At 37.2% G+C, this 25,068-nt stretch overlaps 1 protein-coding gene across 3 annotated transcripts in view; it reads right to left on the bottom strand.

Annotated features, from left to right (window-relative positions):
• The window catches only part of ANK2 (ankyrin 2), a 266,916-nt gene that overhangs the window by 194,871 nt on the left and 46,977 nt on the right, over positions 1-25,068 (bottom strand). For all 3 annotated transcript variants that reach the window (XM_081484755.1, XM_081484766.1, XM_081484775.1), the window contains exons 3-4: positions 10,400-10,498; positions 7,755-7,853 (exon numbers count right to left, since the gene is read on the bottom strand). In XM_081484755.1, coding sequence (XP_081340881.1) covers positions 7,755-7,853; positions 10,400-10,498 — 198 coding nt within the window. The remainder of the gene's footprint in view (positions 1-7,754; positions 7,854-10,399; positions 10,499-25,068) is intronic.

Below are 25,068 nucleotides of genomic sequence, written 5' to 3'. Positions count from 1 at the left end.
CTTCAACTAACTCACAATTTTATTCATCATTTATACCTTAATAAACATGGGGAAAAAAAGAAAATTTGAAAAATTATTTAGAAGTTTTAAAAAAAGAGATCAGTTCAGTCATCATTTCGTTCGACTCCACCACCCTCGTCTCTACCAAATCATCATATCTCTAGCAAACACTATGGAGCACACATTAATTCCCAAATACCTGCTGAGTATGTGAGGGAAGGAGTAAAGGATTACTTCCAACAATTTTCTATTGGCAAGTTTTATTTAGTGTCATATTTTCAAAATTACAATTGTAATTGCATATTTTTTCCAATTGCAATTACATATTTGACAGTTACAGTGTCAATTTTGTTCTGTGATCTTTGCCTTGAAGGATCATTGTTTTGAGGTTTTCCCAATGGCTTCACCTAGCATCTTAGCTGCTGTGGGATGTACACATTGAGCTCTGAGATCTGAAATAAGAGGCAAACTGCTACAATGCTATTATAACTACTTACTGCCAGAGTAGCTTATCCTCCATATTAACTCAGAATGAGAGGGGAAAAAAAGGAGTCGTCTATGAAATTTGAACTCCACATTTATTAAGAGAAATTTGGAGCTATCTTTGCCATTTTGCTCTTCTCCCTACAAGTTTTACTTTACTACAAATTTAGTTCCTTTAAAATGCAGTAATATAGGACTTGGATAGGCTTGTGAAGGGATAAATAAATGGGACATCTACCAAAGAGTTAGATTTGATGATGCTTATGCCTTAATTCATTCAAGTTTCAGGAAAAAAATGACAACTAGCACTCAGTCTTTCCACCTCACCTGCCTCCAGAAAGATGAACAGAAAGACAAAATATGTGTATTAATTTTATTACAAAAATTTGAAATTTGCTTTATTTTACTACAAATAAAAATATTACCATGTCTTTTCAGATATGTGTATATGTATTTAGCAGACTAGTAAATTTAATGTTAGAATTCTACTGGGATCTGAGACAATAATTCTATTCAAGGCAATTTTTAAATATATCAATCCTCATCATTTCTCCAAGTATACTGGAGGGTAGAGAACTGGAAAAAGCATATTACCTTCATTTAATTTGGAATGCTGAAGAATGCAGATACTCTTGCAAACTTGTAATCATCCAATAAACTGATTTTCAGAGTCAAAAAGACACACACAAAAAATCCTGACTTCAATCTTACCTCCAGTCAAATGCAAGTATACGTCATCATCTTAACATCAGAGAATTTGTATTACTATAGCAATTTTCCTAATTAAAAAACCAACTCTTATTAAGAATCATATGTATATATTTGGGAAAAAAGCTGAAAATAAAACATTTTTTGAAATGTGTGATCATGGATCCCATTTTATACTCTGTGTGTGTGTGTGTGTGTGTGTGTGTGTGTGTGTGTATGTGTGTGAGACAGAATGGAAAGTCCCATTCTGAGTTTTTGTTTAGAGAGCCAAGGATGGCTCTGTGGTCATATGGAAGCAATTCAGTGTAGTGGGCATGCTGGCCAACTGTGTAGGCTTTCTTCCTCTTTACAGTCCAATCCAAATTATGAGACAATGGGTGAGTGCCAATGAAGAAACCGCTATTGGAAGCCATACCTGAAAAGATACTTATCATTGCATATAGTGGTTGTTGTTGTTGTTTGTTACTAAGTCGTATCCAACTCTTTTGCAATCCCATGTACTATTAGCCCCTGGGCTCCTCTGTTCATGGTGTTTCCCAGGCAAGAAGACTGGAGCGAGTTGTCATTTCCTCCTCCAGGGGATCTTCCCGACCCAGGGATTGAACCCACATCACCTGCATTGGTAGGCAGATTTCTTTACCACTGAGTCACCTGGGAAGCTTATATGAACCCCTGTAATTCTGATGGGGTAATCGATGGTTATTTAATCTTGCAACTGGCATTACTGGTCATAGTATGTCTGAAACCTAATAAAATAGTGGTGTAATCATGTTTGTGTTACAAATTGAACAATCTTCTAGAATAAAATTTCTAGGGTTAAACGAACAAAGAGTAGTGATCATAAAATAGGTAAAATGATTCAAGGAAAATAGAACTAAATTCAGCAAAATATGGTATCAAGAATATAAAATCAGAATATCTTATTTGGACTCACCATTGAAATAAAATAAAAACTACAGTGTTCCTGAAAGCCTCATAAAAAAAACTGAAAACAAGAAATTTCAAGAAAAAGTAGAACAATGTAGGCTAGATAAGAAAAGTGAATCAAAAAAAATCACAAACTATATTTCAGAAGTATAAAATATTCCATTTGTTAAAAACTGTTTGGTAAAAGAACACTAAAAAATGGATGGCTGAGTGTCACAGTGCTAATGAATTCCTTCATGTGCTAGTTGTCTAGCTTTTGCGGAATCCTTTCAGTATTCCTAGCATCTGAGTGACCAGACCAGGAGAGAATGAATGGCATTAAGCCATAGACCTGGCTCTGGTGGGAGATAAGTAGGGTCTTGGACCTCCTTAGAGGAGATAGAAAGTGTTGCAACAACTCAAAAAGAAACAGCGCAGTATCCTGAAGATTAGTGGAAGGAAGGGGGCCATATCATAAGGCAGTGTGTGTGTAGCTCCATCACTAATTCATGATGAGACCTTGGTTTTCCTATTTGTACCTCAATTTTCCCCAAATCCAAAATAAGGATAGTCATTGCTGATTCACATAATTATAAAAATAAAATGAAATTAAGTACATGAAAAGACTTTTTACAGTTAACAGTCTAAGTGCAAGATATTACAATTGGGCTGCAGTTCTTTGGCATCTGGAATCTCTTCCAAGCCACACTCAGCTCTGTGGACATTCTTCTAATGAAATTACATTTTCCTTTCTCTATAACTGTCAGGGAACTCAAACACTATGGGCTCCACTGAATGAAGGTAAAAGTTAGAGAGCTGCAGCTGACCACAAGTTCTCTCCCCATGCTCCATAATATCCCTCAGTTGTATGGAGGTATCATCTATTCTAAAACTCAGTTTGCTTTTTTTAAAGCTGTGAAGTGAAGTGAAGTGAAGTGAACTGAAGTCGCTCAGTCGTGTCCGACTCTTTGAGATCCCATGAACTGTAGCCTGTCAGGCTCCTCTGTCCATGGGATTTTCCAGGCAAGAATACTGGAGTGGGTTGCCATTTCCTTCTCCAAGGGATCTCCCCAACCCATGGATTGAACACGGGTCTCCTGCATTGCAGGCAGACTCCTTACTGGCTGAGGTAAAATATAAATAACATTAGTCAGTTTTCTTTGTAAAATCAAAAACCAAATACACATTTTTAAGTCACTTCTATTATTAGAGCAGTCATTCTGATTTTAATAATTTTATATACAACATTATAATAAAGATTGAAAAACATACACTTATATGAGGAACAAGAGTTGATGAGAAAATTAAATAGGGGAGATTTCTCAGGCCACATATCCTTGCAGAAACAGCACATGTTCATATTTTGAACATTTTGCAAAGATATAGCATTTATAGTTCACAACAAATACTAGGTAAAATTTTTTTCACATTAAACTTTATGCATGGATTCTGCTTCAGGAGAATCGGCTTATTTAGACCTTAATTGGATTTCAGCCAGAAGAAAAAAATTATTCTCTGGGGTCTGTAGTGAAGGTAGAACTGAGGTCTTGATGAGATCTTCATACCACTAAATTCAGGAGACCAAAGAATCAAGCCAAGGAGCTACATGATCAAGGCAAGGCTTAAAATCATACCAAGAACTGACTCAGTAGAGACCACACTGCTACCACTGCTGAACAAAGAAACATTGAGTATTTTTGCATCCATCACATAGTTCTATTTAAAATACTTAAATTGCTCCTGCTGGTGTTCTGGAATTCTTGAATGAAGGACATTACCTACCAAACTTGGCATGGTGCCATATGAAGGTAAGCCTCCCATCGTTCTCACTGTTTATGCAGAGAATGCATAAGAATCCATAGAGGCATACATCTCCATAACCTATGAGTCTGTAAATGTTGACTCAGTGATGGTTCCTTGGAGCTTTTCAGAGTTTCCTACTTTCTCAATTCAACAATAACCTTAGTGCTCCATTTCCAAATAACTCAGAAGTTTGTCAAAGGCAAACTACCATGCAGTAACCCATGATGCTATAGTAATAGACCATTCTGCATTCGCCATGGATCAGGTTCTTACAAAGAAGTAGGAGAAGACATAACTTGAGTACAAAATTCAGAATTTACATTATACATCCGGGATTCCTATGCTCTTTTTTTGGTTCTCAAAAGGAAGTGAGTGTCCAACTATCATAAGCACAGTTCCTACTGATTTACCTGACATTTACTGTTCTCATACAAGAAATCTGTACCTTAACAAGTCATCACCGACAAGAATCATACAGGGAGAAGGGTTCGCGTTGCCCTTCAATGATCCTTAAAATGATGCCTTTGGAATTTTCTCACACACAAGGCAAAGTAATCAATCTGTTTTATATAAATCCCAGCATTTTAAGCTCAATTATAAATTATAAAATATTCTAAGTTATAATAATTTTTGTTAATTGGTAATGATGGCTACCTAAATTTAATATAGCAAATAATGTTACAGATCTTATCAAATGACTTAGGTATTCAGAAAATCTAAATTTTAATTATGAATTTTTCTTACTCTAAAACTTTCTCACAAAAATATATGAAAATAAACAAATTAGTCTGAAGTTATCTGTCAAGATTCCCTACAATATAAACCTAAATTGAGTTAACTGAATACAGACAAATAAAAATTATTTTAATCTCAAAGATAATATAAATTTTCCTTTAAGATTTGTTATAATCTGGCATGATATGACTATAAGGAACAGCCTCATTGACACGGAAAGCAAATCACTGATTAAATGGTTTGTTTTCTTTGAGAAGTCTCCAAAGCATATCAGTAAAATAACTGATATAACTTTTAACAAGCTTTTACCTTACAGCATTTGATACCTGTCAACTTATATGAAATTACTATGTTTAGTTGACAATTTTGAGGAAAGTAAGCAAGTTCTTTTGATAGATACACAGTACCAACATATATGTGAACTTTTTATCAAAAGTAACCTCCTATGGGCAAAGGAAGGCTTTTGTTTCCATGCTTTTTTTAAGGTCACAGACTATTGATTTATTATATGTAGTTGAATCTGTATTTAGACAATCTTACTGCAATATTCTTACACTCACTTTTCTCTTACATTCTCTCTAAAGCAGAGGTTCTCAAAGTGTGGTCCCTAGATCAGCAACATCAGCATTACCTGAGAATCTGTAAGAAATGGAAATTCTCAGGTCCCTCATCAGAACTGAATCAGAACCTCTGAGGTGTGGCCCAGAAACAGGTGCTTTAACAAGTCATGCAGGTGATGCAGGCTAAAGTTTGTGAAACTCTGCTCTAAAGTAAAAAGATGTTCTCTACCTATAAAGAAACGTTTGTTTGTTTCTTTTTTTTTTAATTTTTAAAATGTATTTATTTTTAAATGAAGGGTAATTGCTTTACAGTATTGTGTTAGCTTCTACCAAACATCAACATGAATGAAGAAAAGTTTTTATCTCTTACTTTGGAGCAGTCAGTTTTGTAGTGTCCTATGTTTCTAAGCCCAAGATGCCATTATACTTCATAGAATATACTAGAGTTCTTTACAATGATACCCATTTTTTAAAGATTTTCATTTAACAAAGATTTTAGAATATGGCGTATTCTCAGTAAGTGTTAAAATGTTGATGCACACTTAACTAAACATGTGGATTATAAAGGGAAATGTGGTTATTCAAAACAGTATGGTATAGAGATAAAAATTGATAATGTTTTGTCTGTTGTAATTTCAACAGATTCTTCCCTACAATTAAGGTCAAAGAAAATAGGGCTGATTTTAAATTCTACCCATTAGTGTTTTATGGGTCCAGAACTTGTGTCATTTATACAAGCAGAGCCATGTCTACATGATGAATGAATGAACAGTACAGGTAATATATATTCCTATACAAAGGTCTTCAAAGGCAAGCTGGTGAGATTAACCCAAGGAATGGACAGAGAGGAACTGGTTTATTTTGCCAATAGCACCTCTGGTGTGGTCTATGTTATTAGAAAGGCTAAAAACTTTAAAAATGGAATGAATGGATTTGATTACAAAGATATGCACCTCAATTTCTGCATAAATACATAATAGAAACTGAGAATAAAGCTTTGGGCAAAGCAATAATTTCTTGACCTTTGAACTAGAAAAAACAAGGATCAAGTCTGTAGTATGGTATATTTCGATTATTATTTTAAAATTGTAATTAGTTTCGTTTTAAGATTATCATTCTCTATATTATATAATTCTTATTACATGCACCACAGGCTGTGGGTCTCAAATTTTCCTATTTCCCTAAGGAGATCTGTAAAGCCCACATTTGACATGCAAACTACCCAAAGGAGTATGATTCCCACTTTATAGAAGATTCTCTACTGGACTACTAATCTTTTGATAATTTTTTTTTAAATTTAAGAAAAGAAAATGCTTTATAGAGTGACATAACTTGCATGAATAATTCATCTTTCACAGATGTTACATTCAAGGAAAAACACTATATCATTTTTTAATGCACTTAAAGACAATGATAGACTGTGAACTTGTCAAATTTTCAGTTATATTAACAGGAAGATGATGTACTAAGTGAAATAAGTCAGAAAGAGAAAGACAAATACCATATGATATCACTTATATGTAGGATCTAAAATATGACACAAATGAACATATCTACAAAACAAAAACAGATTCACAGAGAACAGACTTGCGGTTGCTAAGGAGGAGGGGGAGGGATGGATTGGATTAGCAGATGCAAACTATTATATCTCTAGATGGATAAACAACAAGGTCACATCATATAGCACAGGGATCTATATTCATATACGATGATAAACCATGGAAAAGAATGTGAAAAAGAATGTATACATATATATGTAAAACTGAATCATTTTTCTGTACAGTAGAAATTAATATAACAATGTCAACCAAAATTGTCAGGATACATGTAACAAGAGGCTTCCTGTTGCTGTTTTCAGTCTTGCATGAATTCTATGTTCCTTAACAGCACCTGAATATAGGTGCCAGAGAGCTGGCAAGCCAGCTTTCGGTGATAATAAAAATTCGTGTATCTCATTCGTATGGAAATTCCATACGGTGAACAGCAGCCATTTACAACTCTCCTCCTTTCTGATATGTCAAGCAACTTTTACAACCCCCTCTCTTGAAAATGATTCTAGCCTCTGGCTTTCTAGATGACTTGTTAGATTTTTGATCCCTGTCTCTGCTAAAAAGGGCTATCTTGTAGGAGAGTATATATATGCCCACAATATGTTAAATAAACGCCTGTTCCATTAGAGCACTGGTCCCCGTGTCTTTTCTCATTTTCTCTCTCGCTTTCGCTCTCTCTCTCTCACTCTCTGTCCCCTTCATGCGGCTCAGCCTCGTTTCTTCCTTCTTTCACTTTCTTATAGGTCAACTCTGTACCCCCAAGTTCTGGTCCATTAAAGGACCACAACACAAAAGAAAAAGAAAAAAGAAAGACGCTAGAAAAAAAGAGGAAGATGATGGTACATAACGAAAATCAGAAATGGTATGAGTTAGTAAAATAACTTGGCTGAAATAAACCACAGAGTGTTTATAGTAAATTTATGTACCCAACAGCTGGCTAAACACATTAAATCAATTTCACAAGGTTAATTTAAATTTCTTTACATTATAGAAAATCAGAATGTAATACCTGAGACTGTGCATTAATATTGGCTCCTTCCTTGACGAGAACTTTGACAACTTCTGCTTGTCCAGCCAAAGATGCAATGTGAAGAGCAGTATTTCCTTTCTATTTTGGAGAAACAAATAGAAAATGTTAGAGGCTTCTAGATCTTGTAGAAATCAAAATGTACAGGTATTTTCAATTTTGCTGATTATTTCAAGTGGTTAAAACTTGTCATTCTATTAAGATAGCAGCCCACCTTGGGAAAAGATAATTTTTACCATCAAAACATTGGCCATCCTATACAGTGTTTTCCTTCTCTATTCTGTACAATCCTGGTTTAATGTTAAGAACATGGAAAGACTGAGATCTTACTGAAGTAAATAATTTGGGATGTGTGTGCATACATGTGTGTGAGTGACCATATTACCATTCATGTTATTTAATCAACAACAAAAAAAGTCCTACCCTAAGATAAAGTTAACTAAAAAAAAAAAAGTTTATCTGAATTCACTTCACTTTGTAGAGAAACCTAGGAATTTTAAGTGGTAAAGAAACTGACAATTCACAGTTATACTTTGAGTCACTAGAGCACATAGGTGTTCAAAATATTTGGGGAATAAAACAATAAATTTCACATGCACTACACAATATTACCAACAATTTCAACCATTAGCTACATCAAAATTTACCATTAAGAGTATTAAACCCAAATGAAAAATAATTTAAAACCATCATGAAAAGAAAAATAAAATCATCATGAAAAGAAAATAAAGGCTAAGACATTAAAAGAGGCCTATGATATGATTAAAACAAATATAAAAAATAAAAAACAAACAAATCTGGGACTTCCCTGGTGCCTCAGTGGTCAAGTATCCAGCTGCCAATGCAGGAGACACAGATTTGATCCCTGATCCAGGAAGATCCCACATGCCATGGAGTAACTATGCCCATGGGCCACAACTATTGAACCTGTGTTCTAGAGTCCAGGAGCCACAACTACTAAACCCTGTACACTCTAGAGCCTGTGCTCCGCATCAAGAGAAGCCACCACAATGAGAAGTCCACACATCACAACTAGAGAAAAACCCACACAGCAATGAAGGCCCAGCATAGTCAAAAATAAATAAATAAATAAAATTATTAAAAAAAAAAAAACATCAAATCTGTACATTCAAAGTCATAAAATTTGGAGAAAAAAGGTCATAAATTTTGGAAACTGGTTCTTTTTTCACCACTAATTCACTGTGGACCTTTACCACTCACATACTATATTGAAGGCTCAGTTGCCTTCCCTCTAAATGAGGAGTTTCAGTGAGATTTGTTTCTGGATCTAAAACTCTACAATTGTAATCTGTGATTAAAAATGAACCTATATTTTAAAACATCAACAGAGTTTAAAGAAAAGGAAACAAACAATAATAAACAGTTAAGCTAGAAAAAGCAGTTGGTTTAATGAATACATTAATATAGACAACTCATGGGAACCAAATAATTTGATATAGGTTAAAATTTACATTCTTTAAATATTTAACATTTATTTGATGTTGTTAAGAGAAATCTTAAAAATGTTTCTTCTTTCTTTAGACTTAAAAGTAAGCAATTTCTTGCATATGGTGAACTTATATTTTAACTTCTTTGGAATTGCCAAAGAGTTTTTCATTTGGTTTTGTTTCTATATTTCCACTGGAACTGCTGTATACTACACTGGGAACAGTGTCAGTCCACATTTTGGCAATTATGTATGAGGTATTGGAAATTCAGGTTAAATGGTCATATTTCTAATTTACTCCGGCACTCTTTTTGTCTGTTCCTGACTAGGCTAATGACCCAGCTGGGGCTTGGGGTGCCTGCAACCTCTCTCTGTCTGCATCACACACAATCAAACTGTCATGCTTCAGCCCTAGTCAGCAGGCTTGACTCTGATTGGGTATGGGTTTTTCTTTTTTTTTTTTTTCAAATTAAATTTTCACCTTCTAAAGATAAAGATTTGTCACCACTGATGATATTTTTTAAGTACTTGTTGTTTCTAAACTGATCCCCCAAAGTTCAAATATATTTTACCAAAAACAGCATCAACAAGGAAGTAACAGGTACTAGTGTACTGAGCAGCTTATAAATTTCTTTAAAAATGAGCCCAATTTCTTTACAAACACACATTATAGTGACAAAAATCTAGTTTTACCCTAATAATTCAACCTATGATCAAAAATCTCTTTTCCATTAGAGTATAAAGTATCTGTATATTCTCTTACCAAGTTAAATGAATTTATTAAAAGTTATAACAAATTACTTAAAGCATAAAAATTACTTGTTCATCTTCATCAAGTAGTTTACTACATCAGTTTATTTTAAAAAATGAATTAACCTTGGGAAAAATAGTTTCTTTTGTTTATAGAGGATTATATTAATCTAGTCTCTATGTGAATCAAACGAGAAAATAAAAGATAAAATATTAAAAACTAGAGACACAGAATTCTTTAGTCTCTGTTAAGTCCCCAAAGAAAACAATTCAAACTCTGCAAGATTTAATGAACAGGGTTTCAATTTCAGTTCTGCATTGTGAAGAATCTTGGTGTTCCTGCAAACCCCTGAAATATACAGCCAGGGAAAAGAAGCTTTAAATTGTTTCCTCTTTACCATGGAATAAATATGACCAGCACAAACATTACCTTGGTGGCAGAGTCCACAGCAGACCCTCTTCCCAGCAGCTCCTGAACTAGCCCCACATGGCCTTCCTTGGCAGCCAGGTGAAGTGCGTTGAGTCCATTCTGAAAGGAGAAAGCAACAAGGCTCAGAAGTGGAGTGATGATGAGGCACACCGTTGCTGATCTTAAGCAAGTATAAAACCCAGAGGATAGACACTCTGATCCTCTTGTTTTCTCTCTTTTTGCGTTAGCTTGAAGCTATTAATTTCAGAGAGACTAATTTCCAACGGTTTTGATTCAGAGAGGCAAAAAGGTAAATATCACCACTGCCCCTTCCTTCTCTTTCAGGGTTAACCCCAAACCAATGCCCACCTCTTGAGGCGTTGCTGGCTCTTCTAGGAGAGGTCTCAGAGCAGCTGTGGAACCCAGAAAAGGGGCCCAGGGTTCCAAGCCATTGGAGGCAGTGTTAGAGGCAGTTGACGGGTGGCCCAGGCAGAAAAGGAGGCCCACGTGGGCCTAGTGATGGAGCTGCAAGGCCATGAGGTGAGGACCACCTGCTGCAGAGGAAAGAGTAGATGGTGCTCACGGTAGCATGGGGGCATCAGGGCTAGATGCAGGAGAGGAGCCCTCGGGTGAGGGGGCCACAGCTGCTGGTGGCAGAAACAGGGCTTCTCAAGCCACTCAACTGTCCAGGTGACTCCAATAACCGTGGCAAAATGTACCCAAGTCCACAAAAGGAGGGTCATCTGCCATGGAAGGAGCCACTGTGGCTGCAAAGGCTGCCTTTGTGATCATTGGGCAGGTCACTGCAACTGCTGGGACCTGCATTGCTTCTCCTATGGGGACTGTGGGTGAAGCAGGTGTATAGTTGGGATTCTGGTTATCAGAGCCCCAGAACTACCTGCTAAAACAGAGCCATCTCTGCCTGTATCTCTTTCAAGCATTCCTTGCTGCCCTTGCCTGGCTGTTGGAACCAGGGCCCATGACCAGGGGTCCTTGTGGACCCAGGAATTGTGAGGCTGACCCGTCAGCTGATGTCTTTACTGTGGCAGCATCCTGAATACGAACCAACCAAAACAGGCTATTGTTGATAACTCTTTGATATTGGCTTTATGTAAGTTAATGTTGATAAAAGAATATGAATTTGAAAAAAAGAAATAAAAAAAAAATTGAGTCTTTTGAAACAATCAAAAAATATTCATTGAGCTGGCTTACTGAGAGCAAAATACTGATTGGGCTTATACACCTGTGAATCCCAAGCAAGATACCACCTTGATCTACACAACTTTTGGAATAATGCTATTTCTATATAATTTCATTAAAATGACTAAATATATCACATAGTTAAAAAATAAGATCTTACCACTCTGAAACAACCATGTGTACATTAATCAAAGGATAGAGTTATCTCTTTTGATTAGCACTTTTATTAAGTGGCTATAAAGTAATATTGTACTATTTTATTTACAATTAAATTTTACAACAAGCTCTATTCTCCATGTCTCTTGCTGATTTTATGAGATATTTTTCCCATTGACTGCTTTTCCATGATCATATAAAACTAGTGGATGAAAACCCAGGTAAAACAGTCAATAAAAATTTTATAGAGCTACTGACCATTGGTTACATTTCTGACACATACAGAATATGCATAGATTAATCCATTTCTAAAAGGTGAGGAACAGATTCAAGGAGAACAGCTAGATATAACTGAATGTTAAAAGCATCGAAATCCATTAAACCATTTTGCATCTTAGGACAAATCTGTAATTAATACAAACTTAGCAGTTAATCAACAAGCGTTTGCTAAGTTCCGACCAAGTGATCAGCTCTAGGTGCTAGGTGCTAAGGGAGGACCCATGGCATAGTTTCCACCCCCAAGAGCCCTGAAATATTTATTATTAAACTACTGAAAATCGCTTCTGCACTAGCATATACTTGTCCATGACTTTTTCAAATCTTTGTCTATTTCACTTTGCAAATCTTACATGTAGAGTTAAAGGTTCTTCAATCTGTTTGAAAAGTATAACTAACTTTTATAACTTCCTTAATAACATTAAAATTTAAATATCTGAAAGGAGGTAATTGCAAATAAATATGAGTTCTTGAAAAATATTAAAGGAAAAAGATGGAGGGTAAATGGATACATCAAAAGGCAAATAACAGGAGAAAGCAAAACTTGGTCCCTAACCTCCAACCCACCCCCACTCCTAATGGGATTCCTGTGTCAGAGACACTAAACCAGGAGCTCTTTTCAAAAGGAACTGCTGCTGCTGCTGCTAAGTCGCTTCAGTCATGTCCGACTCTATGCAACCCCATAGACAGCAGCCCACTAGCCTCTGCCGTCCCTGGGATTCTCCAGGCAAGAACACTGGAGTGGGTTGCCATTTCCTTCTCCAATGCATGAAAGTGAAAAGGGAAAGTGAAATCACTCAGTCGTGTCCAACTCTTAGCCACCCCACGGACCACAGCCCACCAGGCTCCTCTGTCCATGGTATTTTCCACACAAGAGTACTGGAGTGGGGTGCCTTTGCCTTCTCCATCAAAAGGAACTAAATGCCCACATATAGAGATACAAGTAATTGTGACATGCCATTTACTGTTTTGAGCTTCCCAGGTGGCTCAATGGTAAAGAATCCACCTGCTAAGCAGGAGATGCTTGGGTCAGGAAGATCCTCTTGAGGAGGTAACAGCAACCCACTCCAGTATTCTTGCCTGGAAAATCCCATGGACAGAGGAGTTTGGTGGGTTACAGTCCAAGGGGTCACAAAGAGTCAGACACAACTTAGTAAATAAAACACCACCCTTTAGAGTTTTACTCTGCTATTAGCATAAATGACACTGATAAAAGGAATCACCTATAATGGGAAGAAAAAAATCAAACTCAAAATGAAAATGACTGTTTACATATTCCCAATCCACTTCCCACTCGGTAAACTCATCCAGAATCTATCTGCACCTTTCCCATCTCTTTCACGGTGCCTGCTCTAAGCTAAGAGTACTCACTGTGAGACAGAATTAATAATGTATTCAGTTTTCACGAAAACAGGGAAAAGCAAAGCATGTGTCATCTTTGTCAGTTTAACTGATTTTACTATGTTGAAGAAATGATGCTTTTGAGCTGTGATGTTGAAGAAAACTCTTGAGAGTCTCTTGGACTGCAAGGAGATCAAACCAGTCAATCCTAAAGGAAATCAATCCTGAATATTCATTAGAAGGACTGATGCTGAAGCTGAAGCTCCAATACTTCGGCCATCTGATGTGAAGAGCTGACTGTCTGAAAAGACCCTGATACTGGGAAAGACTGAAGGCAGGAGGAGAAGGGGATGACAGACAGACAAGATGGCAACACTGAGTCAATGGACATGAGTTTGAGCAAGCTCCAGGAGATGGTGAAGGACAGGGAAGCCTGGCGTGCTGCAGTCCATGGGGTCACAAAGAGTTGGACACAACTGAGCGATTGAACAACAACTGTGTCTTTGATGTCCAAAGATTTCTGATTTAATAAGTAAATCAAGCTATGGATAATCTAAGAGGAAACTTGTTTTGTTAGTTAGTTATTCTCAAATTCTAAAGACTTTCTTTTTAACTCCCAAATGATGAATATTTAACGAGGATTTACTGAGTCTTTAATTTAAAAATATTTACAATGAGGCTTGAAATATGGTGACTCATTGATAATATTATAGGGAAAAGTCTTAGAATACCAGTGCTTTGAAGCTACTACTTTATAAAGCCTGTTTCTGGATCTCCATTTCAACCATAGTGGAAGGCCTATCTAGCACCCCTAGCTGGTAGCTCCCTTTATGGCCACTGGTCCTTCTTCCCTATCCAGCCCTATCAAATGTTTCTATTGTATAATCCCCAAATATAGAGAGTAAAATATGATGATGAGTTACCTGAGAGAAGAAAGAGTTGCAGAAATCCTTCAAAATCTTACCAAGACCAAGTGGAATGAAAATATTATGGGAACTGAGAAATAAATACTTAATGAATGAAAGATAAGCTTATGACATAAATATCATTATTATATTCTACACTTTACATATATTATATCACATTATTATATCTTACAGATGAAGATACTAAAACCCTAAGATGCCAAGTGACTTGCCTCAAAGATCCTTACTGTTAAGAAGAGGAAGGGAAAAAACTCAAACTTAGATCTGATTTCCAAACTCATGCTTTTAAAAAAGTTAAAACAATTTAGCTCTACACTAGTGCTTCAAACAGTATGTTATCATGCACAAGTACATCTAAAATCTATTTAATGGATTGCCAATCAATGTATTTCAAAACATGAAGTAGAACAAAGAAAAACAGAATACACTGTGGATGGCAAGTGTTGATATTATTTGGGGTTTTTTTGGTGAAACTTTACATACACATACACATGTGGAAAATTCTTAAAGAGATGGGAATACCAGACCACCTTACCTGCCTCCTGAGAAATCTGTATGCAGGTGAAGAAGCAACAGTTAGAACTGGACATGGAACAACAGACTGGTTCCAAATTGGGAAAGGAGTATGTCAAGGCTATATATTGTCACCCTGCTTATTTAACTTATATGCAGAGTACATCATGAGAAATGCTGGGTTGGATGAAGCACACTGCAATCAAGATTGCCGGGAGAAATATCAATAACTTCAGATATGCAGATGACACCACCCTTATGGCAGAAAGTGAAGAACTAAAGAGCCTCTTGATGAAAGTGAAAGAGGAGAGTGGAAAAGTTGGCTTAAGACTCAACATTCAGAAAACTAAGATCATGGCATCTGGTCCCATCACTTCATGGCAAATAGATGGGGTAACAGTGGAAACAGTGACAGACTTTATTTTGAGGGGCTCCAAAATCACTGGAGATGTTGACTGCAGCCGTGAAATTAACAGATGCTAGCTCCTTGAAAGAAAAGCTATGACAAAACTGGACAGCATATTAAAAAACAGAGACATATTTTATCAATAAAGGTCCATCTAGTCAAGCTATGGTTTTTCCAGTAGTCATGTATGGATGTGAGAGTTGGACTATAAAGAAAACTGAGCATGGAAGAATTGATGCTTTTGAATTGTGGTGTTGGAGAAGACTCTTGAGAGTCCCTTGGACTGCAAGGAGATCCAACCAGTCATCCTCAAGGAAATTAGTCCTGAATATTCATTGGAAGGACTGATGTTGAAGCTGAAACTCCAATACTTTGGCCACCTGATGCAAAGAACTGACTCACCAGAAAAGACCCTGATGCTGGGAAAGATTGAAGGAGGGAGAAAGGGATGACAGGGGATGAGATGGTTGGATGGCATCACCGACCCGATGGACATGAGTTTGAGTAAGCTCTGGGGGTTGGTGATGGACAGGGAGGCCTGGTGTGCTGCAGTTCATGGGGTCGCAAAGAGTCGGACATGACTGAGCGACTGAACTGAACCTATGTGTACACATTTGCATTGGGTGTGCATGCAGTGTGCACCTACACACACACTCCTCTACATTACAAGAAAAACTTGAAGACCCAAAACATGAGAGCATCTTGGGGAAACAAGATGTTGTTTCAGACCAATAAGTAAGTTAAAAAGCTGATACAAAGATCATTCTAAAAGAAAAATGGTTTTATGATATGTCTATTTGAATTTTATGAAATAAAATTTCACAAATTTCATAAACTTTCAAAAATAATTTTCATTTTAGATGAGTGTTGTGATGTAAATAAAATGAATGACATTGGCACAAACAAGATTTCTTCATTTTGAAAATACTGGCAGAATCACAGTTAAGTTACATCCACATTTTGAGTTCTAAGAAGGGCTGTGGTATAGTAGAGAACACACACGTTAGAGACCCAATCCTGTCTCTCCATTACTGACAGTATAATTTAGTTTCTTCACGAGTAAAAATGGGGACATTTCCACTCTGCCTACTTCAGATAGCTACTTAAAAGAGAATATAAAATAATGTATGTTTCTGTTGTTTGGAATCCATAAAATAATATTCAAGTGTAGGTTAGATGCAAAAAGTAATAAATTCGCACATATTCCTAAGTCTTTCCTTCTGTTTTCTATCACAGAGATTTGGTTGAAGGATGATGAGCTGAACTGAGTATTTTTTCTTTCATGAAAGGGACCACAAGCAAATGGCATTCTAGAAGTCAGATGTCCAAATCAAATTTCACTGGGCTAAAATTATGGTGTCAGCAGTGCTGTATTCCTTCCAGAGGTTCTAGGATAGAACGGTTTCTTTGCCTTTTCTAGCTTCTAGAGGCCACCTGCATTCCTTGGCTGGTGGCCCCTTTCTCCATCTTTAAAGCCCACAGCACAGCATGTGCAAACCAGTCTTGAGTATTTGGGGTCTAACCTATAATGTTTACCTGGGCTGGGAAAATTATTAATTTAAACAGAAATGATTATTTTAAAAAGTATTTTGAATTCTGTGTGCTTAGACATACACATACACACACACGTGTTTAATGCACTGCTGTCTGTGTGTGCGTGTGTGTGCTCAGTCACTCAGTTGTGTTCAACTCTTTGCAGCCCCATGGACTGTAGCCCACCAGGCTTCTCTGTCCATGGGATTTCCCAGTCAGGAATACTGGAGTGGGATGCCATTTTCTGTTTCAGGAGATCTTCCCAACACAGGAATTGAACCCCTGTCTATAGCATTGGCAGGTGGATTCTTTACCACTGAGCCACCTGGGAAGCCTCATTTTTATTTTTTGGAATTCTAATGAAACCTAAAAAAGCAGATGGGAACCTGGTCCATTAGTAGTCATCCTGTCAATAATTCAAAGAACTGCTATTTTACTTCTGAGTTTTAACTCTCTTAACTTAAATGTCATTTTCACATGGTCTCATTTCTTTGGTTAATTTGATTTTATAAGAAATGATAAATTATTTTAGTATTTGACTTGTGCTAAAGCAAAACATCTGACCTACCATGACACTCAAAGACAGAAAATTACTTGAGCTACTTATTCTAATATCATGGTTTAAAGCAATTTAAACATTAAAAGTCAGCAGCAAATCATTTAAATAATAACTAAAACTTATTCAAATTTATACTCATGTGTTAGGCTTGGCTCTAAGCTTTTAATTGCATTAACTCATTTAACCCTGAATTGAACATTATGAGTTATGAACTACCTGGTGATTCTAGCTCAGAAATAACACTCCACTTCTACAATCAAGCAAAAGCAAACTATATGATCCCTGTATTATAATTTTATTTCACTTTCTTTAGACTTCAGTTTCTCATCAACTGTTATTTGGTATTTTTTAGAATAAAAATATCTCAGCCTTTGATAATAAGTCAGCAGTTAAGGAGAAAAATGATTTCTTCTAGGCCTGTACACTTATAATGTCTAAATGTGTCAAAATTAGAAATGAATTTTATAATGAATTCTAGACTGATACAGTATCATGTCCATCCCAAACTTAGTTGGTTAAGTGGGTTAAGTGTAGTTGATCCTTTAAGTTATATATAGTAATAAAATTCTTTGGTTCTTAAATGACAAGTAATGAGACTATAATTTCCAGATGATTTAAAGAAAGTACCCATGAGATTAAGTCTTCTCTTTGTATATTTTTCACTCGTTTAACATTTCAATCAACTCATCTTGACAGAGAACTTTAAAAACATGGCTCTTCTCCTTCTGACATAGAGTTTATCAAGATTGGAAGCAGGGGAAGGAGTCTATATCAAAATTAATCAGAAATCTCTTTTTTAAAAAATGAAATGAAAAAACTCCCCTAGTAGGACAGCCTGAGTTGGATGTGCATTCAGGGGTAAAGGGTAAAATTGAAGTGAGAGAGGGAAAGAGTAGCAGGATCTCAAAGGGAAGGAAGTAAGACAGGAGAACAGAACCTTAAAAGGTCCCACACAGTTCATTCCAGTTGCGCCATGTCCTCCTACTCTTAAACACGGCACAGAGTTTTATATTAATATAGACTAGAGAAGACTTAAATTCAATAATTAATAATAACTGAATATCAATTATTCAACTATTTAAACTGCTTTGTACATGCATTATATGCCAAGCATCATGCTAAGTACCAAGTCTACATTTCAAGGTACCCATAAAAAATCTAGTAATGTTATTAGGGAATTAATAATTAATCACCCCCCCATTTTACAATTTTAATTAAAAATAAGCCAAATTTGGTTTACTAAGCTCTAAAGGAATATGGGAAAAGAAAGGGAACCCTCAAACAAAAGTTAGCTTACAGCAGTCTTCTAAGAACCTCATCATCACTCTGTTTTACATCATAATAAAATGATTCCTGTAATTTGCATTTGGTATCAGTTTCAGGTTTGTCTGAGATTCACTGGCTTTGTCACTTTACCCTTTGCACAATGACAAAGTTTGGTTCTTTTCACAATTGATTGTATTTTGTGTTTCCTGTTTATCTTCCCAACAAGGTTTCCCATGAACAACAGTCAAATCTATTCAACCTCGTAAACTCTACACCTAACATAGTACCTAGAACAAGAGGAAGGATACTGCAGTAATGTTCTTACAATGAATGAGCTAATAAATAGTATGTGCCATGCAGAGGTAAACAAGAGTTTGCTTAATTCATCTAATAACTGTGCATTTTGTCAGTAAGTGAGATAGGTGCACAGACAAGTCAGGAACAATTACATCCACCTTTAGCCTTTGGCAATACAATCAAGAAAAGTGCACTCTCTGAGGCTGAAGTTGGTTAACATTAACATGTATAAGAGCAAATTAGACTCTGAGATAAATATTTCAAGTGGTTTTTCTCAACCTGAAATCCTTGGATTTCTTAAGGATCTTTGAATTCTCTGAGAACTTTTTTATTTGGCATTTTCACGCAAGTGCCAATCTTAAAGTTAATAGACATATATGCTGGATCATCTGGATAATCACATTTAATTACATATCATCTAGTAATTTCTTGTTCTCATATTCTTGATTGATTCCAAAGGATCATTTAAAGGAACATGAATTTTAATGCAGTATTTCTGAACCTGAAGCACACAAATATATTCTCAAGGTTCTCAAAATAGTCTCCTTCTCCAAGTAGAAGAAATATGGGCTCAAGAGATGGTTTGTAAACATAACCTAATGAAACTTGGGTTGCTCCATTTAGAAAGCAGAACAGATGCTTGAGGAGGCAAGATAAGAACTACTCAGCCATAAAAAGGAATAAATTCGAGTCAGTTGTGAGGTGAATGAACCTAGAGCCTGTTATAGAAGTCAGAGAAAAACAAATATAATCATGCGTATATATGGAATCTAGAAAAAGAGTACTGATGAACCTGTTTACAGGGAAGAAATGGAGATGCAGACATAGGGAACAGACTTGTGGACACAGCAGGGGAAGGAGAGAGGTGGGACTAATTGAGAAAGTAGCATTGACATCATACACTATCATGTGTAAAAGGAAGCATGTAGTAGGAAGCTGCTAACATAACACAAGGAGCCCAGTCTGATGCTCTGTGATGACCTAGAGGTGTGGGATGGGAGAGGGGAAGGAGGCTCAAGAGGGATGCTCCTGTATATATAATTATGACTGATTGCGGTTGTTGTTCAGCAGAAGCCAACACAACATTGTAAAGCAATTATCCTCCAATTAAAATAAAAGAACCTTCCTAAGCATTAGAAGCTTTACTACGTCCCAGAGAATTATAAATTGCCTGAAATGAATAATGACAATGTTGATCATATTGGAAGGAATAAACTTGTTAGAATTTATCCAGAATTTGTCCATCCAGCTAATCTAGCTTGAGTGAAATCAGTAACTGTGGCCAGCCCAACTTTTTTGTTAACTTCTATCCAACTGCAACTGACACAGCCATAATTTGGTCCCCTGAATAAGTGTGTGCAACACAGTGGGTTTTCTCTGATATCATTTGAGCCTAAAGTAGCCTTCTTGCTTTGAGGAAGAGAACTATGCTGTGAAGATTGCATAGCACAGTGATGAGCATGTACCTGGCATGCAATAAAGTATTATTTCATACCATAGATATTATTTCCCATTTTATGACTGGGTAATTTGAGATTCAGAATGATTTAGGAGATTGGCTCAATATCCATATTTATTCAATTATTCATTTAGTGAATATTAATTGGAAACCTATTGTGTGCCAGTCTTTCCAGCAAAGTGCCCTTTTCAATAAACAACACTGAAGCTTAAATTTTAGCTTATAGTTATGGAAGGGGAAAACAGGTACACCCATGGTGGATTGATGTCAATGTATGACAAAACAAATAAAATATTATAAAGTTAAAAAATAGAAAATAAACTAATTAAAAAAATTTTAGCTTATAAATCATTCTTTGTGAGCTGGTTCATATAAGTCAGTAACCATATTTAGATTGCTATACTTCACGGACTTTTCTTTTTAAACCCCTTAATTTTCCTATGCCGTTAATGTTCCAAGTTTTCAGTTTGTGGGTTGTGCATTCCTTTCTGCGTTTTGCTAAATTGTTAGCTCTGGATACAAATGGTTAGTAAGAATATAGTGCCTTCATAAAAATCTCACTAAAAGGAGGCATTAAAAAAGGCTATAGAGATCATAGCTAGTTTGTTTTTCAAATTAATAATTTCAAGAGAACTTGAACAACAAATCTTATGCAACTTCTCTTTGGTTGCTTTGGATGAGAAAATATATTCTCATCTCCCTGATAAATTGCTTCCTTCCATCCCTACTTCTCTCCCCTACCTCCCACGGGCACTTTGCTGTCTTCCTTCATTCCTTAAGGGAAATATCACATCACAGGTTCTCCAATAAACCTCTTTCCCAAGAGCAGTAGCATCCTTGTCTCACCCCAGCAATGGGTTTGTATACATGATCAGGTGCAGGGTTTGATATCAGATTGACCCCACTGCACCCTCTACCCTGCACAAAGTACTTGTCTTCTTTGTATTGTTCGTAGCTTTTTTTTTTGATGGTGGTGGTGGTAGTGAAGGGAGTCAGGGGAAGGGAAGAGCCAGGGATTACCTTTTCCAAGGTGTGCCCTTATGAGCCTTTGTTCATCTGCATTTTAGACTCTTTCATCCTACCCTGAAGACCTTGCATTTCTGAGGGAAGAAGCTGAAGAAAAAAGAGTATGGTACTAAAATCAATCACCTACATCAAGTTATACACATGTACATACGTAGGTTCATCAACAGACAAGTAGCTCCCGATCATGTCCATTTCAGTGGACAACCACTTTTAACATGGAGCTGCTGAATTCTCTTTTACATGTCTATTTTCCTCATTTCTAAGAATCTGAAGAAGTTACCATCTGAAAACAAGGTTTCCTTTTCTTTCCTACTCCTTAGCCATAAGAGAAGACTTTGAAGACTAGAGATCCTAGGATTTGGGGTTACTCCTTTACAATCATCAAAACACACACACACGAAAGGAGAAAGAGAAAATTATGAGGGTAGACAGGGATGGTAAAGGCCCGGGAAATGTCTATAGAAGAGTGGAAAAAGACTTGAATAAGTGATTAGCAAAGAAAGAGACTGTTAAACTATGAGTGGGCAAAACCTCAGCTACTGCAAAAGGGCTGGCTGATTTTTAATGGCACAAGGAAAAAAACCAAGCAGAAAAATGACTAAGCAAGAATGGTATCTAAATACATCTCACTTCACACACCACCTGTGTTTGGTTGTTGTGTGTATCTGAAGAGCGCTATTGCATACATGTTTGGATAAAGATCCTCCCTCTCTTGACCCTCCACAGCAGAAATCAAGGTGGGACTCCAGAACTCGGTGGGCTCCTGGTTAGAATCCCCACTGCCTCATATCTTTTTCCAGACAACTTTCACAATCTCACCATCCTAGCTGGTTGGGACTATATAGACTAAATTTAACAAAACTTAGTATACCCTGTATCTTTGTCTATGCCAGTCACCAGGTCAATCCTCATCCCTCCAAAGGCAACCCCCATATGCCTCCCTTTTTCTGATCATCTCTGATCACCTCCCATATTCTGAAACTCTTACACAAGGTCTTCTAGAACACATGAATGTAGTTATTAGCAGTGTCTCTGTGCCTTAAATCTCTTCTCTGAACATTCCTTTTAACCTTTCTGTTCTAACTGAAACTCAAAACCACTCCTTCCCTGAAGTCTATGCAAGTGATAATATATTTATCCTCCATGCCCCAGTTAACCACTGGACTTGGTGGAGCTGTGCTGCTGCTTCTTGCTCCTCACTGCTCTTCAAAACTATTTTTCCTTCTCCTTTTACATAAATCTCCAGATGCCATCAGCCTGTATCTTTTAGATTCCATCCTCATTTCTTGAAGATTTTAGCCTCTAGTTCATTGCCACTTTTTCCAACAAATATGAAGGTGGGTTTTTCCAAAACCACTGTCAGGTTCCTGACTTCTCTATCAATAACGTTTCCTTCTCTCTACCTCATCTACTCTCTCCACAGTCATTTCCAGTAACATAGTCTTCCTCCACGATTTCAACTTCAAGCATCAAATCTGTTCACTACCATTTACTCTCTAGCCAATCTCCTGACCCAAATCCAACAATCCTTCAGTCCCTGACACCTCGAGTCTGTTCACCGCTCCACTGTGTCCATTTCTTTCCTCACTCAGCCTAAATTCCATGCATAATCTTTATAATAATTTTATTTATTCCATTGCAGGCATCCTCAGTTTTCTTAGCCTTCTCTAGCTATACCATACATGCTCAGCTGAACCACATTCCTGGTGATAGACCTCTCCATCTGACATCACGTCTGAATGTGGCAGCAGAAGAACCCATACATACATGCTTGCTCATCATGCTGCCTGGCAATCATGCTGCCTGGCAATCATACTCTGTTACTGTCTCTACCATTCCCCTAGGTGATTATTTCACATCTTCTCTCTCCTCAATCTCCAATACCTCCTCTCTCCCATCTCCCCTCTCTGCTGATGACCTTCTATCACATTTCACTAAAAAAAAAAATACAAGCAATGAAAAGAACTTCCATTCCACATCCAGCTCTCAGCACCTCATCCAAAGTGCTTCTTGCTCTTTTGTCCATAAACCCTTCCCTTTTCCTGAACTATCCCTGTTCTTAGCAAAGGCCAACTCCTCATGTGTATACCAGGCCCCATCCCCTTTCACCCACCTTAGGACAGCATCCAGCATTTCTGCCTTGTCTCTCATGCCTCTTTGACTTTTCCCTCCTCTGCTTATCTTTTCCATTAATGAGCTAAAATGCTATAATGTATCTCATACTTTTTTTTAAAAAGCCTCTCTTGATTCTACCTCTTTTTCCAGCTCCCTCCTCCGTTTTCTCCTTCCCTTTATAGAGTCCGGGCAGTAGTATCTGGTCTTCCCATTACTGACTGAATCAACTCCAGTCAGGCTTTCACCCCACCAAGCAACCAAGAAAGCTTTAATCAAGTCATTAGCTATCACCACTTTACTAAGGATCTTGTTCCCTTCTTGAGCTTATTTGAACAGTATTTTACAGACCATTTTTCTCCACCTGAAAATAAATCTTTCACTTGGTTTCCTGGACACCACACTCCAGGTTTTCTCCCACTTTCCAGGGCACTTTTCCCCATTCTCCTTCCCAGCTCCACCTCATCTTCCTGACCTCTAAGAGTTGGAGTATCCCAAGGCTCAGTCCTTGGTCCTCTTCAGTTTTCTCATGTAATTTTCACGTATTGTTTTGGTGACATGGACCAGTTTCATGGCTTTCAGTTCAGTTCAGTTGCTCAGTCGTGTCCAACTCTTTGTGACCCCATGAATTGCAGCACGCCAGGCCTCTCTGTCCATCACCAACTCCCGGAGTCTACCCAAACCCATGTCCATTGAGTCGGTGATGCCATCCAACCATCTCATCCTCTATCGTCCCCTTCTCCTCCTGGCCCCAATCCTACCCAGCATTAGGGTCCTTTCCAATGAGTCAACTATTCGCATGAGGTGCCCAAAGTATTGGAGTTTCAGCTTCAACATCAGACCTTCCAATGAACACCCAGGATTGATCTCCTTTAGGATGGATTGATTGGATCTCCTTGCAGTCCAAGGGACTCTCAAGAGTCTTCTCCAACACCACAGTTCAAAAGCATCAATTCTGCAGCACTCAGCTTTCTTCACCGTCCAACTCTCACATCCATATATGACCACTGGAAAAACCATAGCCTTGACTAGATGGACTTTTGTTGGCAAAGTAATGTCTCTGCTTTTAAATATGCTATCTAGGTTGGCCATAACCTTCCTTCCAAGGAGTAAGCGTCTTTTAATTTCATGGCTGCAATCACCATCAGCAGTGATTTTGGAGCCCAAAAGAATAAAGTCTGACATTGTTTCCCCATCTATTTCCCATGACGTGATGGGACCAGATGCCATGATATTAGTTTTCTGAACACTGAGCTTTAAGCCAACTTTTTCACTCTCCTCTTTCACTTTCATCAAGAGGCTCTTAATTCTTCTTCACTTTCTGCCATAAGGGTGGTGTCATCTGCATATCTGAGGTTATTGATATTTCTCCCGGCAATCTTGATTCCAGTTTGAGTTTCTTCCAGCCCAGCGTTTCTCATGATGTACTCTGCACAGAAGTTAAATAAGCAGGGTGACAATATACAGCCTTGACGTACTCCTTTTCCTATCTGGAACCAGTCTGTTGTTCCATGTCCAGTTCTAACTCTTGATTCCTGACCTGCATACAGGTTTCTCAAGAGACAGGTCAGATGGTCTGGTATTCCCATGTCTTGAAGAATTTTCCACAGTTTATTGTGA

The sequence above is a fragment of the Giraffa tippelskirchi genome, chromosome 1 (genome assembly GCF_054371585.1).
Source record: "Giraffa tippelskirchi isolate mGirTip1 chromosome 1, T2T-mGirTip1v1.2.pri, whole genome shotgun sequence".
NCBI lineage: Eukaryota > Metazoa > Chordata > Mammalia > Artiodactyla > Giraffidae > Giraffa > Giraffa tippelskirchi.
Note: the sequence above shows the minus strand (reverse complement) of the source record. Positions and strands in the feature narration are given on the sequence as shown.